At 32.6% G+C, this 27,759-nt stretch overlaps 2 protein-coding genes across 2 annotated transcripts; one reads left to right on the plus strand and one right to left on the minus strand.

Moving 5' to 3' along the window:
* Positions 1 to 1,376: 1,376 nt before the first annotated feature.
* LOC143078529 (uncharacterized) lies at positions 1,377 to 4,664 on the minus strand. Its single transcript, XM_076253392.1, has one exon. It carries the CDS (start codon positions 4,662 to 4,664, stop codon positions 1,377 to 1,379), a length of 3,288 nt encoding a protein of 1,095 aa, XP_076109507.1.
* Positions 4,665 to 5,735: 1,071 nt separating this feature from the next.
* LOC143079174 (protein amalgam-like) lies at positions 5,736 to 25,663 on the plus strand. The gene is made up of 8 exons (XM_076254404.1): positions 5,736 to 5,880; positions 12,127 to 12,272; positions 18,626 to 18,845; positions 20,404 to 20,564; positions 20,999 to 21,110; positions 21,743 to 21,887; positions 22,614 to 22,759; positions 25,249 to 25,663. Exons 1-8 carry the CDS (start codon positions 5,841 to 5,843, stop codon positions 25,374 to 25,376), a joined length of 1,098 nt encoding a protein of 365 aa, XP_076110519.1. The 5' UTR covers positions 5,736 to 5,840; the 3' UTR covers positions 25,377 to 25,663.
* Positions 25,664 to 27,759: the final 2,096 nt, after the last annotated feature.

Below are 27,759 nucleotides of genomic sequence, written 5' to 3' on the forward strand. Positions count from 1 at the left end.
AAATAGCAACAACAAAAAAATGTCTTGGTCGAATAAAATACCAAGGACTTAGAAATACTAAACCTTGAATATTATCTTATTAGAATATAAATCTCTGATTTCGCCATGAGTCTACGATACGAGAAAGCGAGTTATGCACGTGAAAGGTTTGAATTGTGATTAGATTAACCGCCAATAGAAGTAGCTCGCTCATTTTTTGCTCCTCGTTTAAGGAGAAAATTTAGGATCATTTGGTTTGGGAGATAGAATCTTTTTTGAATACAATACTCTTGATTTGTTACCTCCCAAAATATTGTTTGCATGAATCTAAGTAAAAACTTTATTTGGATTCTGCATATTTGATAGACATAGTAAGCATAAGCTCTTATGAGTTTTTTTCGGTCTGAATATTGTTTCTTTAGCATATTTAACTTCGATCCTTTCTCGTTGAAATTGTTTGAATTCTTCAATTGATATTAAGTCTTCTCGTTCTTATTCTGTTACAGTGTAGTCTTACCAAAAATAGTGTATTTAATGTACATGTATCATGTATATTGTTGTTCTGAAATGTTTAAGTTGTTTTCAAATAAGAAATGATGATTTACAGGGGAAAATAGAAAAAATGAAACCATACGTCCCGGTGCGTCAACTTAAAAAAAAGCATCTTGTTCGTAAAAACTGAAAGTTGCCTTAAATGGTTCGGATATACAAGACTCATTTACATTTTCATAAGGATAACAGCAATTAATCAGTATTGTAGCTTAGATGTAATTAATTGAAACATGCATTTTCATGATATAAAATTATTAACAGGCTCATTTTTAGCAAGTCACCATGCATGCGGTGAATTGCTTGCGGCATTTTAGTTTGTATCTCTTCTGTCGGTTATTCCAGACCGTTTTTCAAAGAGACACTTGCTATGATCATGAGTGGTGATGTTTCAGATTGTCAGACATTTCTATAAAAATGTTAAGCATCGAATAAAAAATAGCTCGAACTTGATTTCTAGAAATTTGTCAGCTTGACTTATAGTCAGACATATGTTATATATATGTTTCTGACTTAGTTTATATTTGAATTTCATTTATTAGAGGTTAATCTTTTTATAAGATAGATAAGATATATATATATATATATATATATTATTACCTTGTAAACATCAAAGGAATGCTAATCCAATTCCATCATCAGGTGGGGTCCTCCTTCCTTGGCTGTTTCGGCGCTATTCCACAACAACCTCCATAGGTGCGCCGGCTCAGGTGATCAATCTGAACCTGGAACTGGATGGCCTACACGGCTCCGATGTCTCAGCTGATGTCATTGCTGTTCTTCTGTAACTGAATGCTGTTCTGTATATCTAAATCTGTCCATTATCTACACAATAAATGTTCATTGTTCTAACACTTTGTACTTTTCCACACTTCGTCTCTTTTCCTCCAAATCCACTGTGATGCCACTTCTGCTTCTCTACACACTTCTGTAATCAGTTTCTTCCTCTCTGCTCCTACTACTCCCAAGGTCCTAAGTGCCCGCCACATTGACTGTCCTGCAAAGCCCCTGCATCCGACTTCTATTGCCAAACACCACGTCCTCCATCCCCGCTGTTTGCAATCCTCTACTAGCTGCTGGTATTTTGCCATCTTTCTTTCATAAGCTTCCTCTATTCTGTCTTCCCATGGGACTGTCAGTTCCAGCAAGACCGCCTGCCTAGTTCCCTGTGACCAAATGACTATATCTGGTCTTAGCGATGTTGCTGCTATTTCTGCTGGGAAACTCATGCGTTGATGTATGTCTGCTGTCATCTGCCAGTCTGATGCTGTTCCAAGTATCCCTAAACCTTCTGCCTGGTTATCTTTCTTTTCTCCAGCCCTCACAAAATTTACAAATGTGATGTTCTTCTGCATCTTTCTCTTCTTTCTCCTGGTGGTATCCAACTTTGCTGCTATTGTTTTCAATACACTGTCATGCCTCCATGTATATCTTCCATCTTTCAATGCGACTGGACATGCTGACAACACATGCTGTAGAGATGCTGGTTTGTCTTTGCATAATGTGCACGTTGGGTCTTCTATCAACCCCCAGGTATAGAGGTTTGATGGGCTTGGTAAAACATCATACACTGATCTTAGTAGAAAACTCAATCTGTATCCCTCCATACTCCAAATCTCGCTCCAGGTCAAAGCCCTGCTTCTCGCTCCTTGCCAATTCAACCAACTACCCTGCTGTTTCATTCCTACTGCCTTAACATTCCTACTCTCTTCTTCCATCTGTCGTATTTCCTGTTGTACCAGTTCCCTCCGTCCCTTCTCATTTGCTGTATCCCACCTTGGTTTTGTTGTCATACCAAATCCCTGTCTACCAACTGCTGTTACACCAACGATGACACTGTGCTTTAGTCTAGTCTCAGCTTCCTTAACTGCTTCCTCTGCTTTCCATTTTCTTCCTGTCCTGATCTTTACTTTGGCTCCTCTCACTTTAGCATCTTTGCTGTCTCTCAACGTCATAACCTGTCTTGTCTTTGTAACTTTATACTCTTCTGTCAATGCCTTCATTGGTAATTGTAGCTTTGTTCCTGTGCTGTACAATCCAATGCTGCTGAAACTTCTTGGCACACCCAACCATCTTCTTAGGCATGCACTGATCTTTCTCTCTAAGGCCTCAACTTTGGACAATGGGAACTCGTAAACTAGTAATGGCCACAATATCCTTGGTAAGACCCCATGTTGATATATCCAGGCCTTATATCTTCCTGGGAGCCCACTTTTGTCTATCTTCGTCAGCCATTCTACCAATTGCATTTGAACTTCACCCATGTTTACCATATCTGCTAGTGTTGCATCAAACTTTTTACCTAGGCATTTCACTGGTTTCTCTCCAACTGTTGGTATCTTTTCACCTGCTAACGCAAATGTCTCATCTTGCACTTTGCCTTTCCTCACTATCAAACTTCTAGATTTACTTGGTTTGAACTTCATCCTGGCCCACTTAATCATCCTTTCCAATTCCTCTAAAGTCCATCTTCCCTCTATGACTGTTTTTGCTGTCACTGTCATATCATCCATAAAAGCTCTTACTGGTGGTTGCCTGACCCCTGATGACAATAATGGTCCTCTACTTGGTTTTTCTACTGATTTTACAATCAAGTTCATTGCTGCTGCAAACAGGACTACTGATACTGTACACCCCGTTAGTATTCCAACCTCAAGTCTCTGCCAAGCTGTGGTGAAGTCTCCAGCTGTGAACCTCATTTCAATCTTGTCAAAATACTCTCGCAGCATAGTTCTGATAGTTGGTGGAACATGATACCTCTCCAATGTCAGGTCTACTAGTTTGTGAGGTATGGACCCATAAGCATTAGCCAGATCTAGCCAAAACACTGCTAAGTCACTTTTCTTCTCCTTTGCTTCTCTTAAAATCTGTGTAATAACGCTGGTGTGTTCGATGCAACCAGATACTTCAGGCATGCCTCCTTTCTGGACTGCGATGTCTATATATTCGTTGCCAAGCAGGTACCTCGTCGTTCTCCTTGCTAAAACTGCCAGGAATATCTTCCCCTCAATGTTCAATAGGGAGATGGTTCTAAACTGTTCAACTTTCCTGGAGTTCTCTTCTTTTGGTATAAAACATCCTTCTGCCTTGTACCATGACTCTGTCATCTTTCTCCTTCTCCAAATTACTTTTAATAGCTTCCACAACCTTCTGATCAGTCTGGGACAGTTCTTATATACCCTATATGAAATACCATTTGGTCCTGGTGCTGACCCTGCTCTTGCCTTTCTCACTACGTCCTGCACTTCTTGGAACTTCAGGTCTGACTCATCAAACTGTTCTTTTGGCTCCTCTGGTGTTAACAATTTCTCACATTCTTCCAGGTCTTCTCCTCGTCTCTCATCACTGTGGGTTTTCCTGAGATGTTCTTCCACTTCTTCCCTCGAGTTTTCCAGTTTGCCAGATCCTCTCGCTCCAAATAATCGCTTCATATACTGAAATGGGTTTGCTGTAAATGTTGTTCTCTCCTTTGCCTTTTTCTTTCTATCTCTTCTATGCGTTTCTGCTCTTGTAAGTGTTTTAAGTTTCTCCCTAGTTTCCTTTCTTAACTGCTGTAATGGTAACCTTTCATTCTCATTGGCGACTTTGTACCTCTTCTTTAACCTTCTCAGGTCTCCTCTCAATTCCTTGATCTTCTTCTGTCTCCGGTTACTATGGCCTAGTTTTGTTGGTTGTTTCCCTTGTGGTACCACTCCAAATCTGTCCTTTCCTACGCTGTAAATAATGGACGTCATTGCTGTTATCTTTCTGTCTACACTGCCTGCTAATGTTGCCTCTAAGATGTTTTCCAAATCTTCGTCAAGCGCTTTCCAAGCTGCTTTGTCTGCATTCGTTGGCCATTTGATCTTCTCTTTGCGTGGCTCATTCTCTTCTCTACGGGTTGTTGGTTCTATCCCGTCTTCTTTACGGACTGTTGTTTCTATCCCGTCTCCTCTATGGACTGTTGGTTCTATCCTCTCTATCTCTTCTGCCTCGTCAAGTTGTTCTACCTCTGTAGGCTGTTCCTCGTGCTCATCCTCACCCTGGGTCACAGGGAGGCTATCATCACTGTGGTTTGCTTCCTGGATGGTCTCCTCCTCCGTCTGACCAGATCTCTCTGTGCGTTGATTGCCAGAATGGGGTTGCACACATTTCATTCTACTTTGATGGATCTTCAAACCTCTAGAATTCTTACAGACTTTACCACAAAAACATTTACATCCGTTGTTCTGGTTCGTTGTCCTTGTCGGTTCCATAGTCGTTTCCTGGTCCTGTCCTATGGGCTGTTCATCCTCCCTCGCTCTCGCACAGCCCCGAGGGTGTCTTAGTATATATCGTTCCATAGCGTGTAAAATGGGTTCCCCTTCACAGGAGATGCACTTTGACTTGCCAAGCCTCATGCCCCGGTTACCAGTCTCTCCTGGCTGCCTCCTGTCTCTCCAGGTTGCCACTGTTCTCTTCACAGTCGTCAACCAGACTTTCCTGGTGGTCACTGGGTTTCCAGAAGTTGATTACCTTGTAAACATCAAAGGAATGCTAATCCAATTCCATCATATATATATATATATATATACAACTCGTCTAAACATCAACCCAACAATGTTAGATCTGTAAATTTGCTTTCGCAAATTTTTGGTTCTTCCCTCGCCGGGATTCGAACCCATGCTACTGTGATATCGTGACACCAAATCGCCTGCACTGCAGCCGTCCCGCTAGACCACACGACCACCTGGGCTCTCAAAAAAGAGCTTTCGCTGGCCGTGTGTTACCTTTCCACGTCAGTTTTAATCTAGCGGCGTACTGCAGTACATGATATATAAGGCATGAAGATGTTATTGTTGTTGGGTTGTCACTGACTCAGACGTAATATATATATATTATTTCCAATTAAGGGCCCACAAGGGGCATTTATAGAGAATACAAGTATAAGGGAAAAGAACAGCATAGATACATAGATATAGGAAGATGTGGTGTGAGTGCCAATGAGACAACTCTCCATACAAATAACAATTTAAAAAGTAAACCATTATAGGTTAAAGTACGGAATATATATGTGCTAATTGCTTTGTATAATTGTGTTATTTTGTATACATCAGTATTTTTGTATTCGGTAAAAGGCCAATAACTATGCCGAATATATCTACGTTTTCTATGTCAATCAAAGGATGTTCGACATGATTTTATTTGGTTTGGTTATTAGTGATATCCGTTTTTACCTGACTCGTCGTGAAAGGGCATGCGCGAAACAGGTAAACCGGAAATCAAGACATTTGTAATCAAAGAATGAAAATAATGTAAAACTCCAAAACCTTTTAGGAATTTCAAGGAGAGAAATGGAGATTATTATTCTGCTCATCAGTTTCGTTACTTGCGGTAATTAATTGTTTATGATGTATAGTTTTGTAAAACAATTTACAGCTGAAATGTAATTTAAAAGAATGTTGGAAAAATGCGGAAATGAAAATTATGAATCATGTTTGTAAACATGGTAAACACACATCAGAGAAGAACATTTGAATAATGATTGTGAATGCTTCTTTGATAATTTTAATAAGGTGTTAACTTATCCGGGGGAGGGGATTCTGTGTCTTGAAGATATATTCCCAAATATTTAAAACGAATTTTGAAAGGCAAATTTAAGTGTCATCAATTTTTACCTTCTTCAGGTGAACATAATGCTTTGGATGGACATAGTGGTGCTGTACTTCCATTGAATGTCCTAGTTTAAGGGAATAAATTGTTAAAATAATTCCTGAAAAGAGTTGATAGGGCTTAAAAATAAACTTGACCCCATGTGTGTTCACTTATCTCTATGTACACTTCGCCACAGGTACATGTATGGCTTGAATCCAGTGGTCAGCCTTCGGTCTATGTGATTTAATAATTTAGACAAAACTAGTGCATTATGGGGTAACACGAATGACCGAATAACACTGTTATTATCCGAATAACACATGTAATGACCGAATAACTCTTCAAATATCAATATTAACACATTTGAGTGACTTTTAAAGATATATTATTGAATAAAATTATAATAGAAGTGTATTTTATAACCTAAAAATGATTTAAAAGTTGCAGGTAAGTTAATATTGATCATTATAAATTTATGGATATCGGTGTGTACTTCCAAGATGGCGACCAAGGAAATCGTATGGAATGAATAATGAATAAAAGAAAGATTGCATACAATCCCTCAACGTGTTCATCTTAGACCACCAAAGTGGAGCCCTCACGCCACGTCAAGGCAATGAACAATGTGAGGGTGGGCCTTTTTAAAATAAAATATGGAATAGTAAACTGTTTCTTCTTCTTTAGGTTTCTAGCGATCCTTCAATTATTGAAGATTATTCGCCGATTTAAATTAGTTTTTGTTTTAATTTTAGTTATTAAAAAAATATTATCTTTATCACATTATTATATTTTTAATTTAGAAATAGATGTTAACCAAGCCCCTTTAAAACTATAAAATTACAACTACTAAGATATCCTGCACAAGGCACGGACTTATCTGTTATAGTCCGCGAAAATACTTTATTTAGAATTTATTGTAAAAAATGTATAACTACTAAGATATCCTGCACAAGGCACGGCTTATCTGTCATAGTCCGCGAAAATACTTTATTTAGAATTTATTGTAAAAAATTTATAACTATTAAGATATCCTGCACAAGGCACGGGCTTATCTGTCATAGTCCGCGAAAATACTTTATTTAGAATTTATTGTAAAAATACCATTTGAAACTTCATCTCTTACGCTTCTGAATGAGCCTGTGTTGATGGGATCGGGCATGGCCTGACCGTATGACTGTAGAAGTAAACTCTCAGATTTTGTTGTATGTTTTACATCTCTGGGCTTACTACCTATTACACCACTCAATTTACAACGTAGATTGCATTCTTGATGAGTGATTGTTCTTTTTAGGTTCATTATAAATAGAGAATCGTGCTATATATATTTATATAAAATTTCTTATTTATATAATAGACAAGATTTATAGGAAGGAACGCAATAAAGTGTTTATTTATGTTCATTTTAAATATATAACATTTTGTATAATCGTTCTTATTTATAAGATATATATGAATATATAAATTTCTCATTTATAGAAAGTAATGCAATAAAGTTGTGATTTTTTTTGGTGTTTCTTCTAAATAGAAAATATGTGGTATAATTTGTGTTTTCTTAACTTGATATATTTCTGATTTATAGAAGGTAACGCAATATAAGGAATGGCTTATTTCATATTTTTAATCACGCTTGAACACACCCGCGAAATCGCGGGCATTCAGAGCGTAGTTTAAAGTATGTAAAGTGTTGTTGGAAGAATTTTGTGAAATATCAATGACTGGAGAATTTCAGCAAAAGTATCATAAATCATAGGTTATTGGGGACAGGAAAATATTATTTTTAATCCCTCCACCTTTATTTCCAAAATTCCCAATGATTTCTATCAATTTCAATATGAATATACATTTATTATATGTTATGAACATTTAAGTAAGGGGCCTGTACTTCAGTGGTTGCCGTTTGTTTATGTGTTACATATTTGTTTTTCGTTCATGTTTTGTACATATTTAAGGCCGCTAGTTTTCTCGTTTGAATTGTTTTACATTGTCATTTCGGTGCCTTTTAAAGCTGAGTATGCGGTATGGTCTTTGCTCGTTGTTGAAGGCCGTACGATAACCTATAGTTGTGAATTTCTGTGTCATTTTGGTCTCTTGTGGAGAGTTGTCAACATGGCAATCGTACCACATCTTCTTTTTTTGTAATCGATGAATTTTGTAAAAGATTTTATGACTGGAGAATTTCAGAAAAGGTATTAAAAGTGCACATGAATAATTTTAGCGCTTATCTGTATATTATGAACGTTCACTATATAAATAAAGTGTATTTATCATTTTGTACATTATTTCAAGCCAACTAATGTTTTTCGGGTGGAATACGAAGCTAGCAAATGAACTGAAATATTTTCTCAATGACTCCACGTGCAATGTATTTTGTTTAAGAAGAAGAAATTTTTTAACATCGAATGACTAAAATAATCCAAAAGTTCTTACATATTTTTTAATTTACAAATTAGAATTTGCCAGAAGAAAGCTTTTATTAACAGGAAAACTCAAATCAACTTTAAATACCTTTTTTTTAAATAATTTTATTTTAAATAACCAAAAAATTATTGGTGAAACATTGAACATTATTACCCTTTCACAGGGAACTAACATAGGATGTACATATTGTATATAGTTGTAAATATTTATTTGTGTTCTTTTTTTCTTTTTTTTTTTCATTATTATAATTATTGGTGTTTGTAATGCAGCCTTGGTATACCAAGACAGTTACAAGCCTGTTTAATGCCGAGTGTCCATACTAATATAATTTCATTATCTCTTAATGATTAATTGTGTAATGGGCACGTGTCAGTAAACAACAACCGAATTAACAATATAACAGAAGTGTGAGGTAATGATTATTTTGTTTATTGGAACTAATTAACTCATTATCACTTTTAAATTATATAATTGGTACTGAACATTTCACTATTGGAACTTATTCAATGTATGAAAATAAAGGAAAGTAGCAATAAAAAAAACGTAAATACTAATTTTAGAAGAATATTAATTGAGTTTCCTTTTATTAATTTTATTTCTGATTTTTTAGTAACTTAAATTAAGTAAATTTAATACATTTTAAAGGAAATAAAAGAAATAAATGAAATATAATAAACTAAGTGAAAGATTGTCTTCTTTGAAATTAAATATTTTATTTTATTCTTCTAGTACCATGTTTTGTTCTCTATTAATAATATAAAAACCCAATTTCACATTTCATGATTTGTATACCTTATAATAAACGGTATGTCTGAAATATACTTAAAAAAATACTTACCTTTCTAGGGCCTTGGCCATGTCATACTTGTTGTCTGTAAAGCAGCAGTCCTTGCACAGGAACTTTAGAGACACATCTGACCAGGCCAATAACAATGCATCATCCATTGGGACACAAGCACTGTGAACCCAACGATCACAACAACTGCATTGAATGGTGCAATATCATATTGAACACACGGATATAAAGCCATTTTATAAATGGAAGACAGCACAAATGTCTTCATGGTTTTTTATACAAAATTATAGTTACTTGTAGAAACATTTATATTTGCCAATGAAAATCTTTAATTTAGTTTTGAGAAAATTTTATTAGAACAAACATACGAATCATCCATTCAGAAGCTTTGTTTTTGTTAAAACAATCAAGTATAATAATTTTTTGATTAAATTTGAATTGAATATGTGAAAATTCTTAATTACATTTTATTTAATGTTGAGACAATAGACAATATTTTATTTAATGTTGAGTAAATTGTTTATGAAAAGTAATTAGTGATTGGAGTATTTGCATTGCTTTGATGTACTGGTTAAATTTCCAAATCCTTTCTGAAAAACAATTATTAGACAATTCTCTGTATATACAGTAAATTATTTAATACTATATTTTATAATTTTATAATTTGCTTTGCAATCTTTCTTTTATTCATTCAATACGATTTCCTTGGTCGCCATCTTGGAAGTATACACATCGATATCCATAAATTTATAATGATCAATATTAACTTACCTGCAACTTGTAAATAATTTTTAGGTTATACAATACACTTCTTTTATAATTTTATTCAATAATATATCTTTAAAAGTCACTCAAATGTGTTAATATTGATATTTGAAGAGTTATTCGGTCATTACATGTGTTATTCGGATAATAACAGTGTTATTTGGTCATTCGAGGTACCGGTGCATTATGTGATGAGTTTATTATGAGGGTGGTTAAGGGGGTTCTAAACATGGAATCACGGGAAATGAAAATCACAAAAATGTTGCACCTAAAATATAAATCGTAAAATCGAAGCATGAGAAATAAAATTGTAAATATTAATGAGAAACGAACTAGAAGTTATTACTCAGTCGTTCTATGAGACTATGCAGTCATTGTTAATAGAAATGAAGACCATGCAGTCTCCTTTTAGTGTCAATTAGTTGCATCTGATTTGTGTATACAATAATAATTAATTGGTTTGTTTTTTTCAGGTAACATCATAGGCTTTTATTTGTTTTTTTTGTGTAATATTAACAAGGTCTTTATAGTTTGATCTTTTGTTTTGTGTATATAATTTTTATTAATTTTAATTTTTTTCAGGTAATATCATAGGCTTCTATAACACTTGGGTTTTTTTGTTGTAAATATCGAATATAGTCAATATATTTTTCTTTAAATTTGAAAATATTTTGAATATTTGTGTGTAGAAAAAAAAGAAGCTATATGAGTATCTATTATTCTTTATTGCAAGAAAATAACAAAACAATGACACTGAATGCATGTTATCACTCTCTGAAATATAATATCAGCACTACTAAAATATAACAATAAAATCATACATGTCATATACACTAACAAACTTGTAATAAAAACATAACCATGATAACCTAGTTGTGTTATACATGTACTCATCTAAAGAAAATATTTTTCAAAGGCCTTTTTTATTTTTTTTTACCGTACACCTTTTACATTATAATAAAAAATCATAAAAATTTATGAATTACAATTAATATATACATGATATATCTTTATTTTTATTCCTTATAATTATTTTTTATTGGCGCCGGATCGACCTGGGACAGATCTTGGGCCGGAACAACGTGGGGCCATATCGACCCGAAAGCAAAAGCGTTGCATGAATATAACCCTTTACCCCCCTCTATTTTGCATTATACTGATATGAACATGAACAAAAAAAAGCACATTCCTATCCCTATATTAAGTTATCAAGGAAATAAAAGATGCTGGCTCTATTTATGACGAATGTGATAACACGTTTGTGGGGGCATTTATCTGAACTGCCACCATTTAACATTGTTTAATTGATTATTAGATACTTATTTTAAATTGCGGCATATCACAATATTAACACTTGAGGTCAAGTTGTAAAAAGTTTCTGTTAATATAATTGCTCAATTTCGTAGCTAATCCTTGAATTTGTAAAAATCTTCCAATTAATGCCAAGATGACAATGGTTCCAACCCATTACTTCAGCATGTTCAGTGTAGAGATTAAGATGAAATGGCGGACCAGTTAAGCTTGAAAATGCATTCCAATGGATGCCAATTCAGGAAATTACAGTACTGCTACATGTAGAGCAGAATCCATAAAAGCATTTAATTAGGGTGTAAAGTTGTAAACTGTAAAACTATTATTGAAATCACATTTTGCATGTGGGCTGATGTAGCACATGAACCACACTTGCACAACATTGAATATATGGACTTCATCTAAATTGTAGACTTGTAGATTTTGCATTTAATTAGGAAATCTGTTATCATGGTTATAAATTTTAAGCATAATTGTTACCGTAATTGCCTTTAATTTCCAACAGCACAATCAAAGAAATAGCTTATTGTGTTGTACATGTAAATGTAGACTACATATTTTAGTTTCGCTAACTAACTTATTTCTAATAGAATTGATATAAAAGTTGCTATGATCTACGACATATAAATGTACTATGGACTCACTGTACATACATTAACATGATAATAATCAAAATTGAATTGAATATTTTACAGCATTTGCAATAGACCCAAATGTGACAATCATTGATGAAGCACCAAAAATGATTATTAGTCTCAGTGGAAGGAAGGAAATGATAGCTACAAAAGACAAAGATGTCTTCATGACATGTGTAGTACATAATAAACCAGCTGATAAGAAGGTATATATCGTCTCTGTGATTTTAAAACTAAAGGGAAATATCTGTGATGTCTGAAAACAAAGGAAAATTTCTATGTCTGTCATCTAAAAACAAAAGGAAAGAATTCTTGCATGATTTGAATAACTACAAACAACTGAATGTGATAGGTCAGTTATCACACTTTGATGGACTATAGTGCAGAATGACTTTTGACAGCTTTGTACATGTAAACAACCTTGGTCCCATGTATGTTGTGTTAACAAGACTGATGTTTTTTAGTTTGTGAAATTTACAACTCCAGTTTACACATTCATGACATTAGTATCTGATAAAATCATATATGTAATTCTATACTACATATGCTAATCTCTACCAGTCTAAAAAAATAAAAACAAAAATCTCATTGCAATTTAAACACAACCCAAAAAGTATTTACTTCTGCAGTCCAAAAGCAAAAATATATATGAATGATATCTAAAATTAAAAAAATCTTATATGCATAACACTGCTGTTAAAAAAAACCTCTGAACATATCTCTTCCATTTAAAAACATACAAAAAAGTAATATTTCTCTATTGTCTAAAATAAAATAAATTGAAAATATCTATGCCATGACAATGTTTTAACAATTTCACCCATGTAGCTAAGGTAAATTAAAAAAAATATTTTAAGACAAAGGGATCTCAATATTAAGGATTTTTAAATTAAGACGTTATCACTGTGCTTAAACGGCTGTGGGTAACTTATGTTACCCACAGCCCAAGATGGAGCCGCCTTGCGTCGGTTAGATACTTTTCTTCTATAGAATACCAATACCACGAATGCATCAATTAAACAATTGAATTTAAAAGTTGTATTAATCGTTTAGGGAAACCCCTAAACTGGAAAGGTGATTAAATTCTACAAAATAAACGATCACAGCACGATTTTAAAAAACACTTAGGCTGTCCGTAACTTCAAAACAACTTGTCAGTAACTTTTTTCATCATACCAATAGTGATGTCCGTAACTTTCAAAGAATCGACATACGCGGATGTAATGTTTAATCTGATGATAGTGATTGCATCGAATATATATTCACAAAACGATGTAGATGTCTAGTATGATATAATTCATTGTATCGATGGAAGACAAAACTGGGAAAAATATCAAAAAAATCACGATAAATCCGCAAAACTCGGGTCTCATTTTGTATAACGTCGGGGTACCCGAATCACCTAGTTCGGAGGGTTGTTTCCGATCATAGCAGATAAACTGTTGAAACATCATTGTTCGTTTTTATTTTTGAACAAGTAGACTACACAAGTATTTTTTACACATACATGTAGCATGTATACACTTACTGATTATCTGCCAGCAACGACAACGGTAGCGTGAATCCAGGATTTTGGAGGGGAACCCAAATATGCAGTGGATAGACTATACGAGACTTAAGTGCACAAACTGTTCCCGTCTTTTTGAAAAAGCCAAAAACACTTTTCTCTCATCCCCACAAAAACAAATCCCATCAGCATTGACAGTAAAATAAAAGGGGTGTCAATCTGGACACACTGGGACGTTGCGCACGGTGATATTGCGGCACCCTGGCCAAGCTTTACAGTAAATGGGAAAACTTTAAAAAAAAAAAAAGGACATTTTGTATAAATGAATAAACCTAGTTTTACAGCTAGCTGCATATTTCATTTGTATGCAAGTTGCATTAAATCTCATTAAACTGAATAAAACTAAAAGACACAATAGATAAAAGTCAGTGACAATAAAAGGAAAAGAGCAGTCAAAATAGTGTAACAATTCGACATATATAATACTAAAATTACGAGGTCCAATTTGTCAGTCGTCATCGGGTAAAAACGACAAATCAAAGAATTCAACTCATTATATAGCCAATATAGGACAATGGTGTAGATTAAAAATTACACCACTCCAGACCCTTTTGTTTTCCACATAATTAATATTGCCAATAATTAACAAGTTCCGGGTCAAAACCAATACCGATACCAATAATATATTCACCTGTTACCTATTACCTTATCTGTACGTTCTGCATTTGACAGGCGCACCACCAAACGGTGTATTTAGGATTTTGCTATATACACAGGTCATAATCAAAGGGTACGTTCCGCATTTGACAGACGCACCACCAAACGGTGTATTTAGGATTTTGCTATATACACGGGTCATAATCAAAGGGTACGTTCCGCATTTGACAGGCGCACCACGAAACGGTGTATTTAGGATTTTGCTATATACACAGGTCATAATCAAAGGGCCGACACTACTAAATTCAATCTTTGTCAAATTTTTCCCTACAGCAATCAGCAAGACTTTCTAAGATAACTAATATGGGACAATGATGTTGATTAAAAAATACTCCATTCCTGGATAGCCAGGACCTTTTGTTTTCCAAATAATTAATATTACCAATAATTGACAAGTTCCAGGTCGACGGGTTCAAACAGAAAGATTTGAAAGCAGAGAAAACTGTGTATCTTATAATCGACATGACTTTATCAGATGACAATACCAATTACTAAAATAAGGCTTAGGCATAGTTGTATACTTTAATTCAGTTACGGACCAGTGATATCACGGGTGTGTACTTGTAGTATATGAAAATATAAATAACTACGTAGGACAAAAGAGTAATTTAATAGTCTAACAACCCCTGATAACATACAAAGAGAGAAAAAAACATACTAGGAAACATATTCAAAAAATCATAACACTATAACTAACTGGTGGGATGTATAAATACCGAGCCGCGTCAAAGAGTATTCATCAAAATACACATAGAAAGAAACAGAGGTGAAGGTAAACCGCAAACATATAATTAAACTCAAAACATTAAAGAGTATGGAAAAACCTTGGTCTGACAAGCGAAAAACGTCGATAAGACGCACATCAGTAAATAAAAGTTCAAACCATAACCAGGATGGAGTACCACAAACCCCACATAAAACTTCTGTGGTGTAAGTATGATGCGTTAATAAAATCACATTTGGTGGTGAATGAGTAGTATAAACGGCCGCGAAGGTTACAAATATGATGTTAATTGTCTTCTAATTGTTGAAATTATAATTCTTAAAATTTTAAATCAAAAGTTACCCACATCTAAAAATAAAGTTACGGACAGTCTGCTTAGTTTGATCAAAAAGTTACGGACATCTTATGCATTTTTTAAAGTTGACCTTGTGCTTTAGTGAACTCTATATTAACAAATTTATGGTAATTGTTAGTCATTTCTTTATTCAATAATCCTATAAATATTTACATTCTGCATGAAAAACGTCGCAAAAGGTACATTTTGTATGAATTAAATATCAACGAGTTTAGAGTCCGCCATCTTGGGCTGTGGGTAACTTAAGTTACCCACAGCCGTTTAAGCACAGTGGTTATACAGTCATGGTAAACAATTAAGACGTTATACAGTCATGGTAAACAATTAAGACGTTATACAGTCATGGTAAACAATTAAGACGTTATACAGTCATGGTAAACAATTAAGACGTTATACAGTCATGGTAAACAATTTAGACGTTATACAGTCATGGTAAACAATATTCTGAAACCTGAGCAAAGTGTTACAGTCACAAGGAAGGCTGATGTATACATGTATATATATATATATATATAAAAGTCTTTAAAAAGGACCAACCAGCAAATTTACTTTGTACCGGATCGTCTAGAATAGGCGATACTATGCAGATAAGGAAAAAATTATATCAGTCTAAAATTTTTTAGACTGATATATATAATATTTATATATATATATATATAAAAAAGTAAAACAACAAAAAAACCTAGCTCTGAGGAAAATTCAAAACGGAACATCCGTATTTTAATGGCACAATCAAAAGCTCAAACACATCATACAAATGGACAACAACTGTCATATTCCTGACTTTGTACAGGCATTTTCTTATGTAGAAAATGGTGGATTAAACCTAGTTTTGTATCTAGCTAAACCTCTCATTTGTATGACAGTCTCATACATGTATATATATATATATAGATTCACCTTCCGTGACAAGGTAACACTACGACTATTGAAGTTATATTTTTATATAGTGGATGTGGTCGAGTGGTCTAGAGCGCTGGACATGAGGCTAAGCGATTGGTGCTGTAGTGTATCAAAGGTGTGAGTTCGAATCCCGCTGAGGAACGGACAAAAATTTGTCAGTAGAAAATCTAACTCTAACACTGTTTGGTGTAATTTTCAGACTTATATAAATATTTGCATTAACCTTGTATCTATATCACTCTTAGATCCAGTGGACATGTATATTGTATGGTTTATCACTTGTTTAGACTTGTTTGTATGATATACTTATTTCTAGTGACTGTTTAATGAAATGAATCATGATCCTATATGATATATAAAAATTGTTGAGTTAGATTGCTGATAAATAATAAATACATTGTGTATGAAAATAATAATATAACATCTACACACGCTTAAAAAACATGTGTCTCATGTCTATCTCTAGATTCACCTTCCGTGACAAGGTAACACTACGACTATTGAAGTTATATTTTTATATAGCGGATGTGGTCGAGTGGTCTAGAGCGCTGGACATGAGGCTAAGCGATTGGTGCTGTAGTGTATCGAAGGTGTGAGTTCGAATCCCGCTGAGGGACGGACAAAAATTTGTCAGTAGAAAATCTAACTCTAACACTGTTTGGTGTAATTTTCAGACTTATATAAATATTTGCATTAACCTTGTATCTATATCACTCTTATCCAGTGGACATGTATATTGTATGGTTTGTCACTTGTTTAGACTTGTTTGTATGATATACTTATTTCTAGTGACTGTATAATGAAATGAATCATGATCCTATATGATATATAAAAATTGTTGAGTTAGATTGCTGATAAATAATAAATACATTGTGTATGAAAATAATAATATAACATCTACACACGCTTAAAAAACACGTGTCTCATGTCTATCTCTAGATTCACCTTCCGTGACAAGGTAACACTATGACTATTGAAGTTATATTTTTATACAGTACACACAGAGAGGATGTAATCTCATACTCCCTACACTGTGTAAAAACTTGGTGTCACACCAGGAAACTCCAGCAACACTCTACAAATTTTGGGAGGAAATTGGGAGAAACTTGGAGTAATTCCTCCCTAAAACTCCTTAATTGTTTATTACCTTGGTGTGGTTTCTCCCAACACCATGATTTTTATTGCTATGTTTACCTTTGAAGTGTGCCATTAGACTGACTAGTTGTTGACTACAATTAACATTTCTTATGTTTCCTGTCATTAAATGACAGTCACAAAAATGATGAAAAGTGTGAGATTTGTTAAATTTTATCAGAGATATATTATAGTTTGATTTTATTAAAGATTCCTGCACAACTTTATTTATTAAAATATTCAGCATTTGTTCTGACAGTGTTGATTTTTCATACCTAAGAAACATAATTAAAACAAACAAAATATCACCTGTAAGTGGAGTATAATTAATAGAAAATAAAGACATATATTTTAATTGAATTTATTCAATTTTATTTTGATAAATTTAAATAACAAATGAAGATTATTTAACTATAATATGTATGAAATTAATCTACATTATTTTATTATATTATTTTTTTTGGTATCATTACTATTATTTTTAAACCATGTATTATATATTAATATCTATATATGTTTAAACTGACTATAAATACAACTTATTGTGAATATCAAGTTACCTTTCTTAATTATGAGATTATGAAAGAATGTACATAAATTTCAAATCTAAAAATACTTTTTGTATATAATTTTTTAAAATCATTTCATTAACCTTTTTTATAGTAGCTTTCAGAAATAAAATTAAACTAAATAGGAAATGATCAAAATAGAAAGAAGTGAGAGAATAGTGGACATGTAATTATGTGTCTCTGTCATGACCATGCAGTCATGCTTTGTTGATTTTTATTACTTTTACCTGCAATCAACAGGTCATAAAACCCTCCCAGATGGGATTTATTACTTGGTGTTTTTTGGGAGGGGAAATCTGTGTTTCACAGTGTGACACTGTGTTACACCAGAATCAGTGTTGGGAGTATGAGATTACATCCTCTCTGTGTGTACTGTATAGCGGATGTGGTCGAGTGGTCTAGAGCGCTGGACATGAGGCTAAGCGATTGGTGCTGTAGTGTATCGAAGGTGTGAGTTCGAATCCCGCTGAGGGATGGACAAAAATTTGTCAGTAGAAAATCTAACTCTAACACTGTTTGGTGTTATTTTCAGACTTATATATATATATATATATATAAGTCTGAAAATAACACCAAACAGTGTTAGAGTATATATATATATATATACATGCATATATGAATTTATTTTCATGTTAATTTTTCACTTGTAGATTGAATGGAGAGCCATAGCTCCAGACAATACAAATATTGAAATCTCAGAAGATCAAGATTCTAAAGACGCATATAGATACCAGATTGATCAACCTTCCGCCATTTCATGGAGGGTCAAAATCCAGAACATACAGATTGCCGATGAAATGAGATACATATGTCAGGTCGAAATTGGTTCTCAAAAATATGCAACTGAGGAAAGATATATCAAAGTTACAGGTATAGTGTTCTAAAATAGACAGTATTGATTAAATTCTGTCTGTCTACACCCTTTTCTGATGGTCTATTGATTAAATTCTGTCTGTCTACACCCTTTTCTGATGGTCTATTGATTAAATTATGTCTGTCTACACCCTTTACTGATGGTCTATTGATTAAATTCTGTCTGTCTACACCCTTTTCTGATGGTCTATTGATTAAATTCTGTCTGTCTACACCCTTTTCTGATGGTCTATTGATTAAATTCTGTCTGTCTACACCCTTTTCTGATGGTCTATTGATTAAATTCTGTCTGTCTACACCCTTTTCTGATGGTCTATTGATTAAATTCTGTCTGTCTACACCCTTTTCTGATGGTCTATTGATTGTTCTGTCTGTCTACACCCTTTTCTGATGGTCTATTGATTAAATTCTGTCTGTCTACACCCTTTTCTGATGGTCTATTGATTAAATTCTGTCTTGTCTACACCCTTTTCTGATGGTCTATTGATTAAATTCTGTCTGTCTACACCCTTTTCTGATGGTCTATTGATTAAATTCTGTCTGTCTACACCCTTTTCTGATGGTCTATTGATTAAATTCTGTCTGTCTACACCCTTTTCTGATGGTCTATTGATTATATTCTGTCTGTCTACACCCTTTTCTGATGGTCTATTGATTAAATTATGTCTGTCTACACCCTTTTCTGATGGTCTATTGATTACATTCTGTCTGTCTACGCCCTTTTCTGATGGTCTATTGATTGTTTTTTATGGTTGATCTTTTATAGTTTTACATTGGTAAAAATCAATTATATATAAAATGATGTCATATTTATAAAGATACAGGATTGAAAAAGGTCAGAGGGGGGCCAAGGGGGCCCAGGCCCACCCCTTTTCTGGGAGAATTTTGGTTGATTATAAAGAGAATCACTGAAGCATGACTGGAGAGGACCCTTTTCGGCAGTCAGTGGGCCCCTAAATTTCTAGATCTGCCACTGGAGGTTATTCTTGTCATGATGATGTCACACGAAGAGAACATTTTTTAAGGATTTTAAATCTTAAGACTTGATGCCAATATTAACCATGTCTCACAGTTTTACAGTGTCGTTTAGAATACAAACTTTTTCTTTTGATTATTATTTACTCTTACTTTTTAAAATATTCAACTAACCTAGATATTTTTTTTTAACTAAAAGTTAGTTTAGTTGTATTAAACTCTGTTAACTGATAAACATCAATTATTTTAATATTTTATTGATAAATGATGAATAAAATGAAATATATTAGGGCTATTCCAGAAAAAAATGTATTGGGGGGGGGGGTTGGGTTGGAAGGCACATTATATTAATATACATGGGTGATGGGTATCAGAGCAACTTTTCACACCATAATGCACTATAATTCTCAATTACAATTTTCTGGGTGGCGGGAGCTGACAAAAACTGCCTTCCAACCCCCTCCCCCCATACATTTTTTTCTGGAATAGCCCTTACATTATTTTTGTTTCTATTGTTCATTGACCTATTATATTGTCTTAAGAAATGATATATCCTCTATTTCTGTTTTTGTACTTGCAGAAAAACCTCAGATTATGGACTTACTGACCAGTAGTAACCAGTTGGTAGAAGAAGGAGATCCAGTCCAGCTTACATGTAACTGTACAGGGTGGCCAAAGCCAAATGTTAAATGGTCAAAAGTTGCTGGTGGGTTGCTGCCAAGTGGAGGACAAGAATATGCTGTAAGGCATTTTCATATTTTTTTGTATATCATGCACTAGTATTTACTGCATACTGAAAATTATTGAATGCACAAAACTATAGATAAAATAAGGAAGTTGTCATTTGTTGTTTTTCTAAGAATGAAATTTTAAAGGTCAATTAACTATAGAAACTAAAACTACTAGTATATCATTAGATTTGATAATAGATTTAGAGGGTTGAATAATTTTACTAATTGTGCAATTAAAGGCTCTGGCAAATGATGTTAATCAAACCTTTTTTATTAAAAAAAAAAACTTTTTTCATGCAACATGGTCAGCAAAGCTGTAGGAAATTATTTCCATTTCGGACTATTGAATTTTAGTACTGCATTGTGCATATTGGCCTATTACTCTTATAACTTTAAGAAATTATATTTTGTATTTCATTATTTAAGAAATGAATTTATTTGCAGGGATACACATTAAATCTTGGTAATTCTCGACCAGATCACAGAGGTTACTACAAGTGTACATGTCAGAACATGGTTGGGAAAGACGCCAGGGTTGTATATTTAGGGGTTGTATGTAAGTAAATAATAAATTGAAAAAATCTTTTGAAACCTCTTGTATTTGATGCTAGCTTTGGAATGGTAGTTTAATAATAGATTAATTCGGTAGCAGGAAATTGATAAATATTCCATATATAATTCTGTGTTTGGGAAACTTAGCTTATGAAAAGTGGAATATACAAAAAAAGATATCTAGTTTAGGAAAATATACAGAATTTATTGTGTCAAATGTTTGACATTGTTACTTGGATAAGTGGGAAAATGCTAAACCTTAGACAACTAAGTGTTAACTTTTCACCTACATGTAGCTAGGTAAACAAAATTGAAATTTGCCTATGGTTTTAAACATTTTGAATAAATTGAAAAACTTTAGCATTTTTCTTACTACTGATTATTTCAATAAAGAACTATGAGTCCAAGAGAAAATTTTACTGGACGTACAACATGTACAATGTAACATATGATATAATTTCAAGTTTTCAACAAAAGATACAAAATTACTTGAAACATAGAGAATTAGAAGTTTATACAAATGTATAACAATGCCTTGGAAACAGGAAACAAGTAATGTAAAGTTGTAAACAGCTATACTATTTGTTTATGTATGGACTATAATTTCCATTGACAACACACTACTTCTATTTATAGTCAAACCAACAATCCAGGTTGGACAGATGGAACCAGCTCAAGCCTATGGGTACCAGAAAACATTGGAATGTGTTATAGAAGCTTACCCAGTGCCATCAGAAGATCAGATCACATGGACCCATGAAAATATCCCTGTTCCATCAAGGTAATGGGGTAACAATATCCTGGTTACTGTAAATTCAGAAATTATTGTGATTTTCTCATTTTGGACTAAAATGCGATTTTAATTTTTGCAATGTTGAGAAAAATTCTGTTATTCATATAACAAAATTAAAAATTAAAATTTTAAAATTAAAAGTTTAAATTATTGCGATTATAACCCTGTCAATTTTTTTTCGCAATAATAAAAACATCGCAATAGTTTTTGGATTTACAGTAGTTTGTTAGGTTAACAGATATCTTTGACACCTGAGTGTTTAAGTTTACAAACAAACTACTCTAAATGGCTTTTAAGCATGCTGTCTATTTATGTTACAAAAAAAGAATCATTTAAATTACATAGCTTCAAGTGTGTACAGAACATATGGAGTTAACTCATTTAAAAATCAGCTGTAAGTTTTAATCACATATTAATAGTAAAGAGAAATCAAGCTTTTCAATGCTCAAAGTTAGTGTTTGTTAAACTGCTATGTATTCAAAGAAATTATTCCTGTAAATTGTGTGGTTCAAATAATTATATTTTTTTAACAAGACAAAGTAAAAATGCTCTTGTCAAAAATTAATACAGATTAAATGAGCCAAAACTATTTTTGGAAAAAGTGTTAAGGAAAACAACGAGAATTATATGAGTAGAAGTAAATCTTTATGTAAAGGTGTAACCCAAAATACATTGTTCTTTAACAATATTTAAGTTATTTGTTATATTTTTCAGTGCAAAAATAAAGTACATAGAGGGAGCCATGAATCGAGTGACCACCAAACTAACAATAAGAGGCGTAGATCCTAATGCACTTGGTCTTTACACATGTCAAGCCAGTAACAATAAGGGATCAACACAGGCAAATATAAATTTGAAATGTAAGTAACCATGGCATCTGACCTTCAAGTTTTTATATGTGTCTTGCCAAATTAAAAAAAACTTGAGAATAAAATCAAGTCTCTTTTTTAGATGTGGCCAAAAAAAAATATATGTCTGTTTCCTGCTTCCAAGGCAAATAAATCAGGGTCGGTAGGTCGGGATTTTTTTTTTCACTCCCTGTCAGATTTGCAGTCGGTTAAATGTCATGTTTGGTTAGGGTCCTATACCCCGAAATGATTTAATCCCTTTAAAGAAGCTTTAATTGAATAATCCTCCCAGTGCTGACATTTTTTAAACCTCAATTGTAGCACATTTGTGCTGGGAGCAGCCATTTTGATTGTTTGGGCATAGTAAAATACAGATCTGGATCGGACCGGAAACAATTTTTTTTCCGGATTTGAATAAAAAGATCTAGGGTCGGGGGGTTTGAGTCAGGGTCGGTCGGGAAACAGGAAACAGACATATATTTTTTTTTGGCCTGTTCTTCCAAATGAATTTGGTGCCTTTTAAAGTTGCTAGTAACATCATACTAAGGTCTATTTGGCATATCCTTATACAGCATTATGATAATGAAAAAAACTTTCACATTTATACATATGAAAATTTTTGAAACAAGCAGGTATGATTTGTGTTGCATGTAAAAGACAATGATTCTAACAAGACAGTCTGACAAAACTGTCAAGTGTGGTCAAGAAGATGCCGTCAATTTGATTGAAGATGGCAAAATGACTGCATTAAATTTCAGACAGTTACTAAAATGTATTAAAGTCAATTTTATTTTACTACTTTGTATTTGTATTCTAATGTTTTTAGAACTTGAAACAAAAAAAACCCCATTTTGACTCAGTTGATACCAGGCTTGACTTTGTGAGGATACTATGTTCATGATGTTGTGTTTAACATAATAAATTATATATGTTAGAGCTATCTCCCAATTTTTATACGCCTGTTAAAATTTTGACGGGACATATTATGGTATACAAATGTCCGGTGTCCGTCCGTCTGTCTGTCCGGCGTAAACATGTCGCACCGTAACTTGAGAGCGACTTATCCAAATTTCATGAAACTTAATATAGTTGTTTCTTATGATGGTCAAATGATCTGTATAGTTTTTGGTGAAAATAAGATTTAAACTTTTAGAGTTACGGCATTTTATAACTAAAACGGGGGGGGTTTCACATGTCGCACTGTATCTCAAAAACGATTCTTGATTATGACTTAAAACTTTAAACACTTCTTAGTTATATTAATCTCAATATCTGTATACTTTTTGGTGATGATTCAAAATTTTATTTTTGAGTTATTGAGTATTTTGTAAAAAAGGGGGAGGTTTTTTTTACATGTTGCGCCGTATCTCAAAAACTATTTATGATTATTGCTTAAAACTTTACACATGTCTTTTTTATATTAATCTCAATATCTGTATACTTTTTGGTGATGATTCAAAATTTCATTTTTGAATTATTAGTATTTTGTAAAAAAGGGGGAGGTTTTTTTTTTACATGTTGTGCCATATCTCAAAAACAATTTATGATTATTGCTTAAAACTTTACACACTTTTTTGTTCTATTAATCTCAAGATCTGTATACTTTTTGGTGATTATTCAAAATTTTATTTTTGAGTTATTGAGTATTTTGTAAAACAGGGGAGGCTTTTTTACATGTCGCGCCGTATCTCAAAAATAAGTTATGATTATTGCTTAAAACTTTACACACTTCTTTGATATATTAATCTTAAGATCTGTATACTTTTTGGTTTTGATTCAAAATTTTACTTTTGTAATATTTAGTTTTTGTAAAAAAAAACAGGGTGGGGGGTTTCACATGTCCCGCCGTGTCTCTAAAACAATATATGGTTATTGCTTAAAACTTTCTCATAAACTATTTATGATTATTGCATAAGACTTCCACATAAGACGTCGGGCGTATCATGCCCTCATGGCGCAGCTGTTTATTGTAGATTTAACACTATCAATGTTTGCACAAGCATTAATATTGTAATTAAGATTGCATTGAACCAAAAGATATTATAGGCTTGGCTTCAGATTGAATACATTATACTGTAAATTCATTTATTTTCGTGGGTTTCAATTTTCGTGGATAGTGGAAATCATGCATTTTTTCGTGGATATATGAATTCGTTGTTTTGTGAATTTCTGCAGACAAAGTCTTTAGAAAGTTTGTAAGACATTGAACATTTGAATTCTTGCTTCACCTGTATCCTCAAAAACAATGAAAATTGGTATCCAACGAATAATAATGAATCCACAGTACTCTGCATTATACTTAACATCAAATAACTTTAGTATAATATATACAAACTGAAGCCACGCTTATATTTTGATTGGAGATGTAAATCTTAATAACCATGCTTCAGCAAACGTTTGTACAAACAAAGCAAGCAAGCCGAACATAGTCTAACTTCACAAGCATTAGAAAAATTGCTCTTAAAACAATTTATTCATAATGATGATTTTATTATTTGCAGATTCTAGCCAGCCAACACCAGATATTACGGGAGAAATAATTAGAAGTGGTGCCTCACTCATATCTATCAGCATAACAACGCTACTCATGTTAGTCACAGTTGGACTTCTTCATACATGTAAAGTCTAGCTTCAAACAGTGTCTTCAAACATGTAAATTGTAACCTCAAAGAAATCATTGTCTATTCATATGTACATTTGAACTCGTCACAAACAGAGCCTTGACATCTTCATACATATACAACCTTCAGCTGTCAGATTTATATACTGCACTAAATCTAGATTCTTTAATCCTAGATCATTTAACAAATTATTCATCAGGGTGATTTCTGAGATTTGAACTAATATTTGAAATATACATTACATACAAGGAACTTTTATAGTTTTGAGAACTGAAAACAAATTCTTACTTTCTGAGGAATTCTTCCTGCCATATTTTAGCACTTAATTTAATGAGACACTTTTAATTAAAATTTATGGAAAGTAAAGATATTTGAAAATGAAATATTTGAAAAAAATAATCCTTATATTACTAAATTTGAAAGAAAAGGAAAGTAATTTATATTATGTAGTGTGTTATTTAACTTTACAAAATTGTTGAATTCATACACATGGTTGTGACAAATAGTGAGATTTTGTTTTCAAATGTAAAGAACTTGTATACTCTCAGTTAAAACGAAAGCAATAATTGTTGTATTTTTTAAGTCTGTTTATGTCATATTTGTAAATTTAAAACATATAGTACCAAATATACAGTTCTGTTATTAAGTATAAATAATGTTAAAATAGGAGGCCGCATGTATTCACTTTTCAAACATTTAGGCAATTTATGATGTAATTTGAAATATTTTATGAATGGTCTTGATTTCTTTCAGCGCCTACATATGCATTTAATGCAATATATTACTGTAGTTATATTATTGTGTCAACAAATCGAAACCTTTTCTATCATAAAGCTGTTTTAACTATTTGAGTGTGTTTTTAGTACATTTTTCCTTGTTATAGATAGATAGGAGTATGAATTCAGTTTTAGATTTGTTAACTACGTACATGTTGACCTGTGGGTTTTTTTTAATGTCTGTGCTAGCGGCCAAATTAAATATTTTTCGTCTAACAAATTTTGAAACTTGATTTTAATATTAAAATTACACCATGTACACACTCAAATTACTTTATATCTGTAAAATTGCAAATGACATTTTTCATCTTTTGCTACAAAAAATTTAAAGACATTCCAATTTTATTATTAATTGTAAATATGTAAATATGACCACTGTATTTGTATAAAATGTGTATATTTGGATGCAACTTTTTACATATCATCAATAACTGTTATAGTTCATATCTTGTTTGTTTTCTACATTCCAAAATTTCAGGGAATAACCAAAAACTGCAAACCTAAATTCAAAGTTATATTGTGTATACATTTTATACACATATTGTGTATACATTTTATACACAGAATAGTTTTCTTAGCTTGACATGTATGTTGAACATACTTAATGTTTTTATATGATATTTTGTACATTCCAAATTCTTGAAGAGGATCTAGAAATAAAATTCCTGTATTGTTTGAAGTAAAGGATAAATTACAGGGATTTTTATGAAGTCATAGAAATATAGTTGGATTTTCATTGTAAATTACATTTTGTGTGTTCTATGAAAATGTAGTAGGTACATATCAGAGGATTTGCCATATATGTCTTATAATTATATATGTGTAACATAGATTTTAATTGTGTATTTTTATATTGACATTTTTGTACATATTTTAGTTTTTATCATATATATACTTAAATGCCTCTGTTTGGATATGAAATACAATCAAAGTGCTATTAAAATTTAGATTGGTGGATTTATTAAATAATCTGGAGATAACTATAAAAATAAGATTTCAATGAGTAGCTACCATATTTATAAACGGATGATAAAAACTAAACAGAAATAAATTACAACCAAAACCATTTATAGAATAACTAAAAATAATCATTTAGTGACCGAACATCATATTAATTAATTCATGAATGCAGGTAGCATACAAGTAAATTATCAGTGTTTTCGATATTTGAATTCTTTTATTAGTTTTTTTTTATTACATTGACCGTGGACATTTTAAATGGAAATAAATAAATCAAATTAGAAAGAACTGTATCTTTTTATAGCATTCTCAATTCATTTTAATGTGATGTCATCGTCAATGACTTGACAACACCCATTATTGTTATGATGTTAGAGGAGTGAAATTATCAGATATTATTTCACTGGGAAATCACAGTAACTCATTGCAACCAATGTCATAATTGTTTTCAAGATCAATTTTTAGGTGACAATTGTTTTTAAGATCAATTTTCTTGTAGATTGTTTATCCTATTCCATGATATAACAGCTTTTTAAACTTTGTTAGCTTTTGAAAGAAAAATTGTTTGATTCATGTTTCTGCTACTTGAAATTACCTTAGTTCTTTTTTTTTGAGGAGTTTTAATTTCATAGATAAGTTGTCATTTTAAAATGTT

This window comes from Mytilus galloprovincialis, chromosome 6 (assembly GCF_965363235.1).
Source record: "Mytilus galloprovincialis chromosome 6, xbMytGall1.hap1.1, whole genome shotgun sequence".
In the NCBI taxonomy this organism is placed as follows: domain Eukaryota; kingdom Metazoa; phylum Mollusca; class Bivalvia; order Mytilida; family Mytilidae; genus Mytilus; species Mytilus galloprovincialis.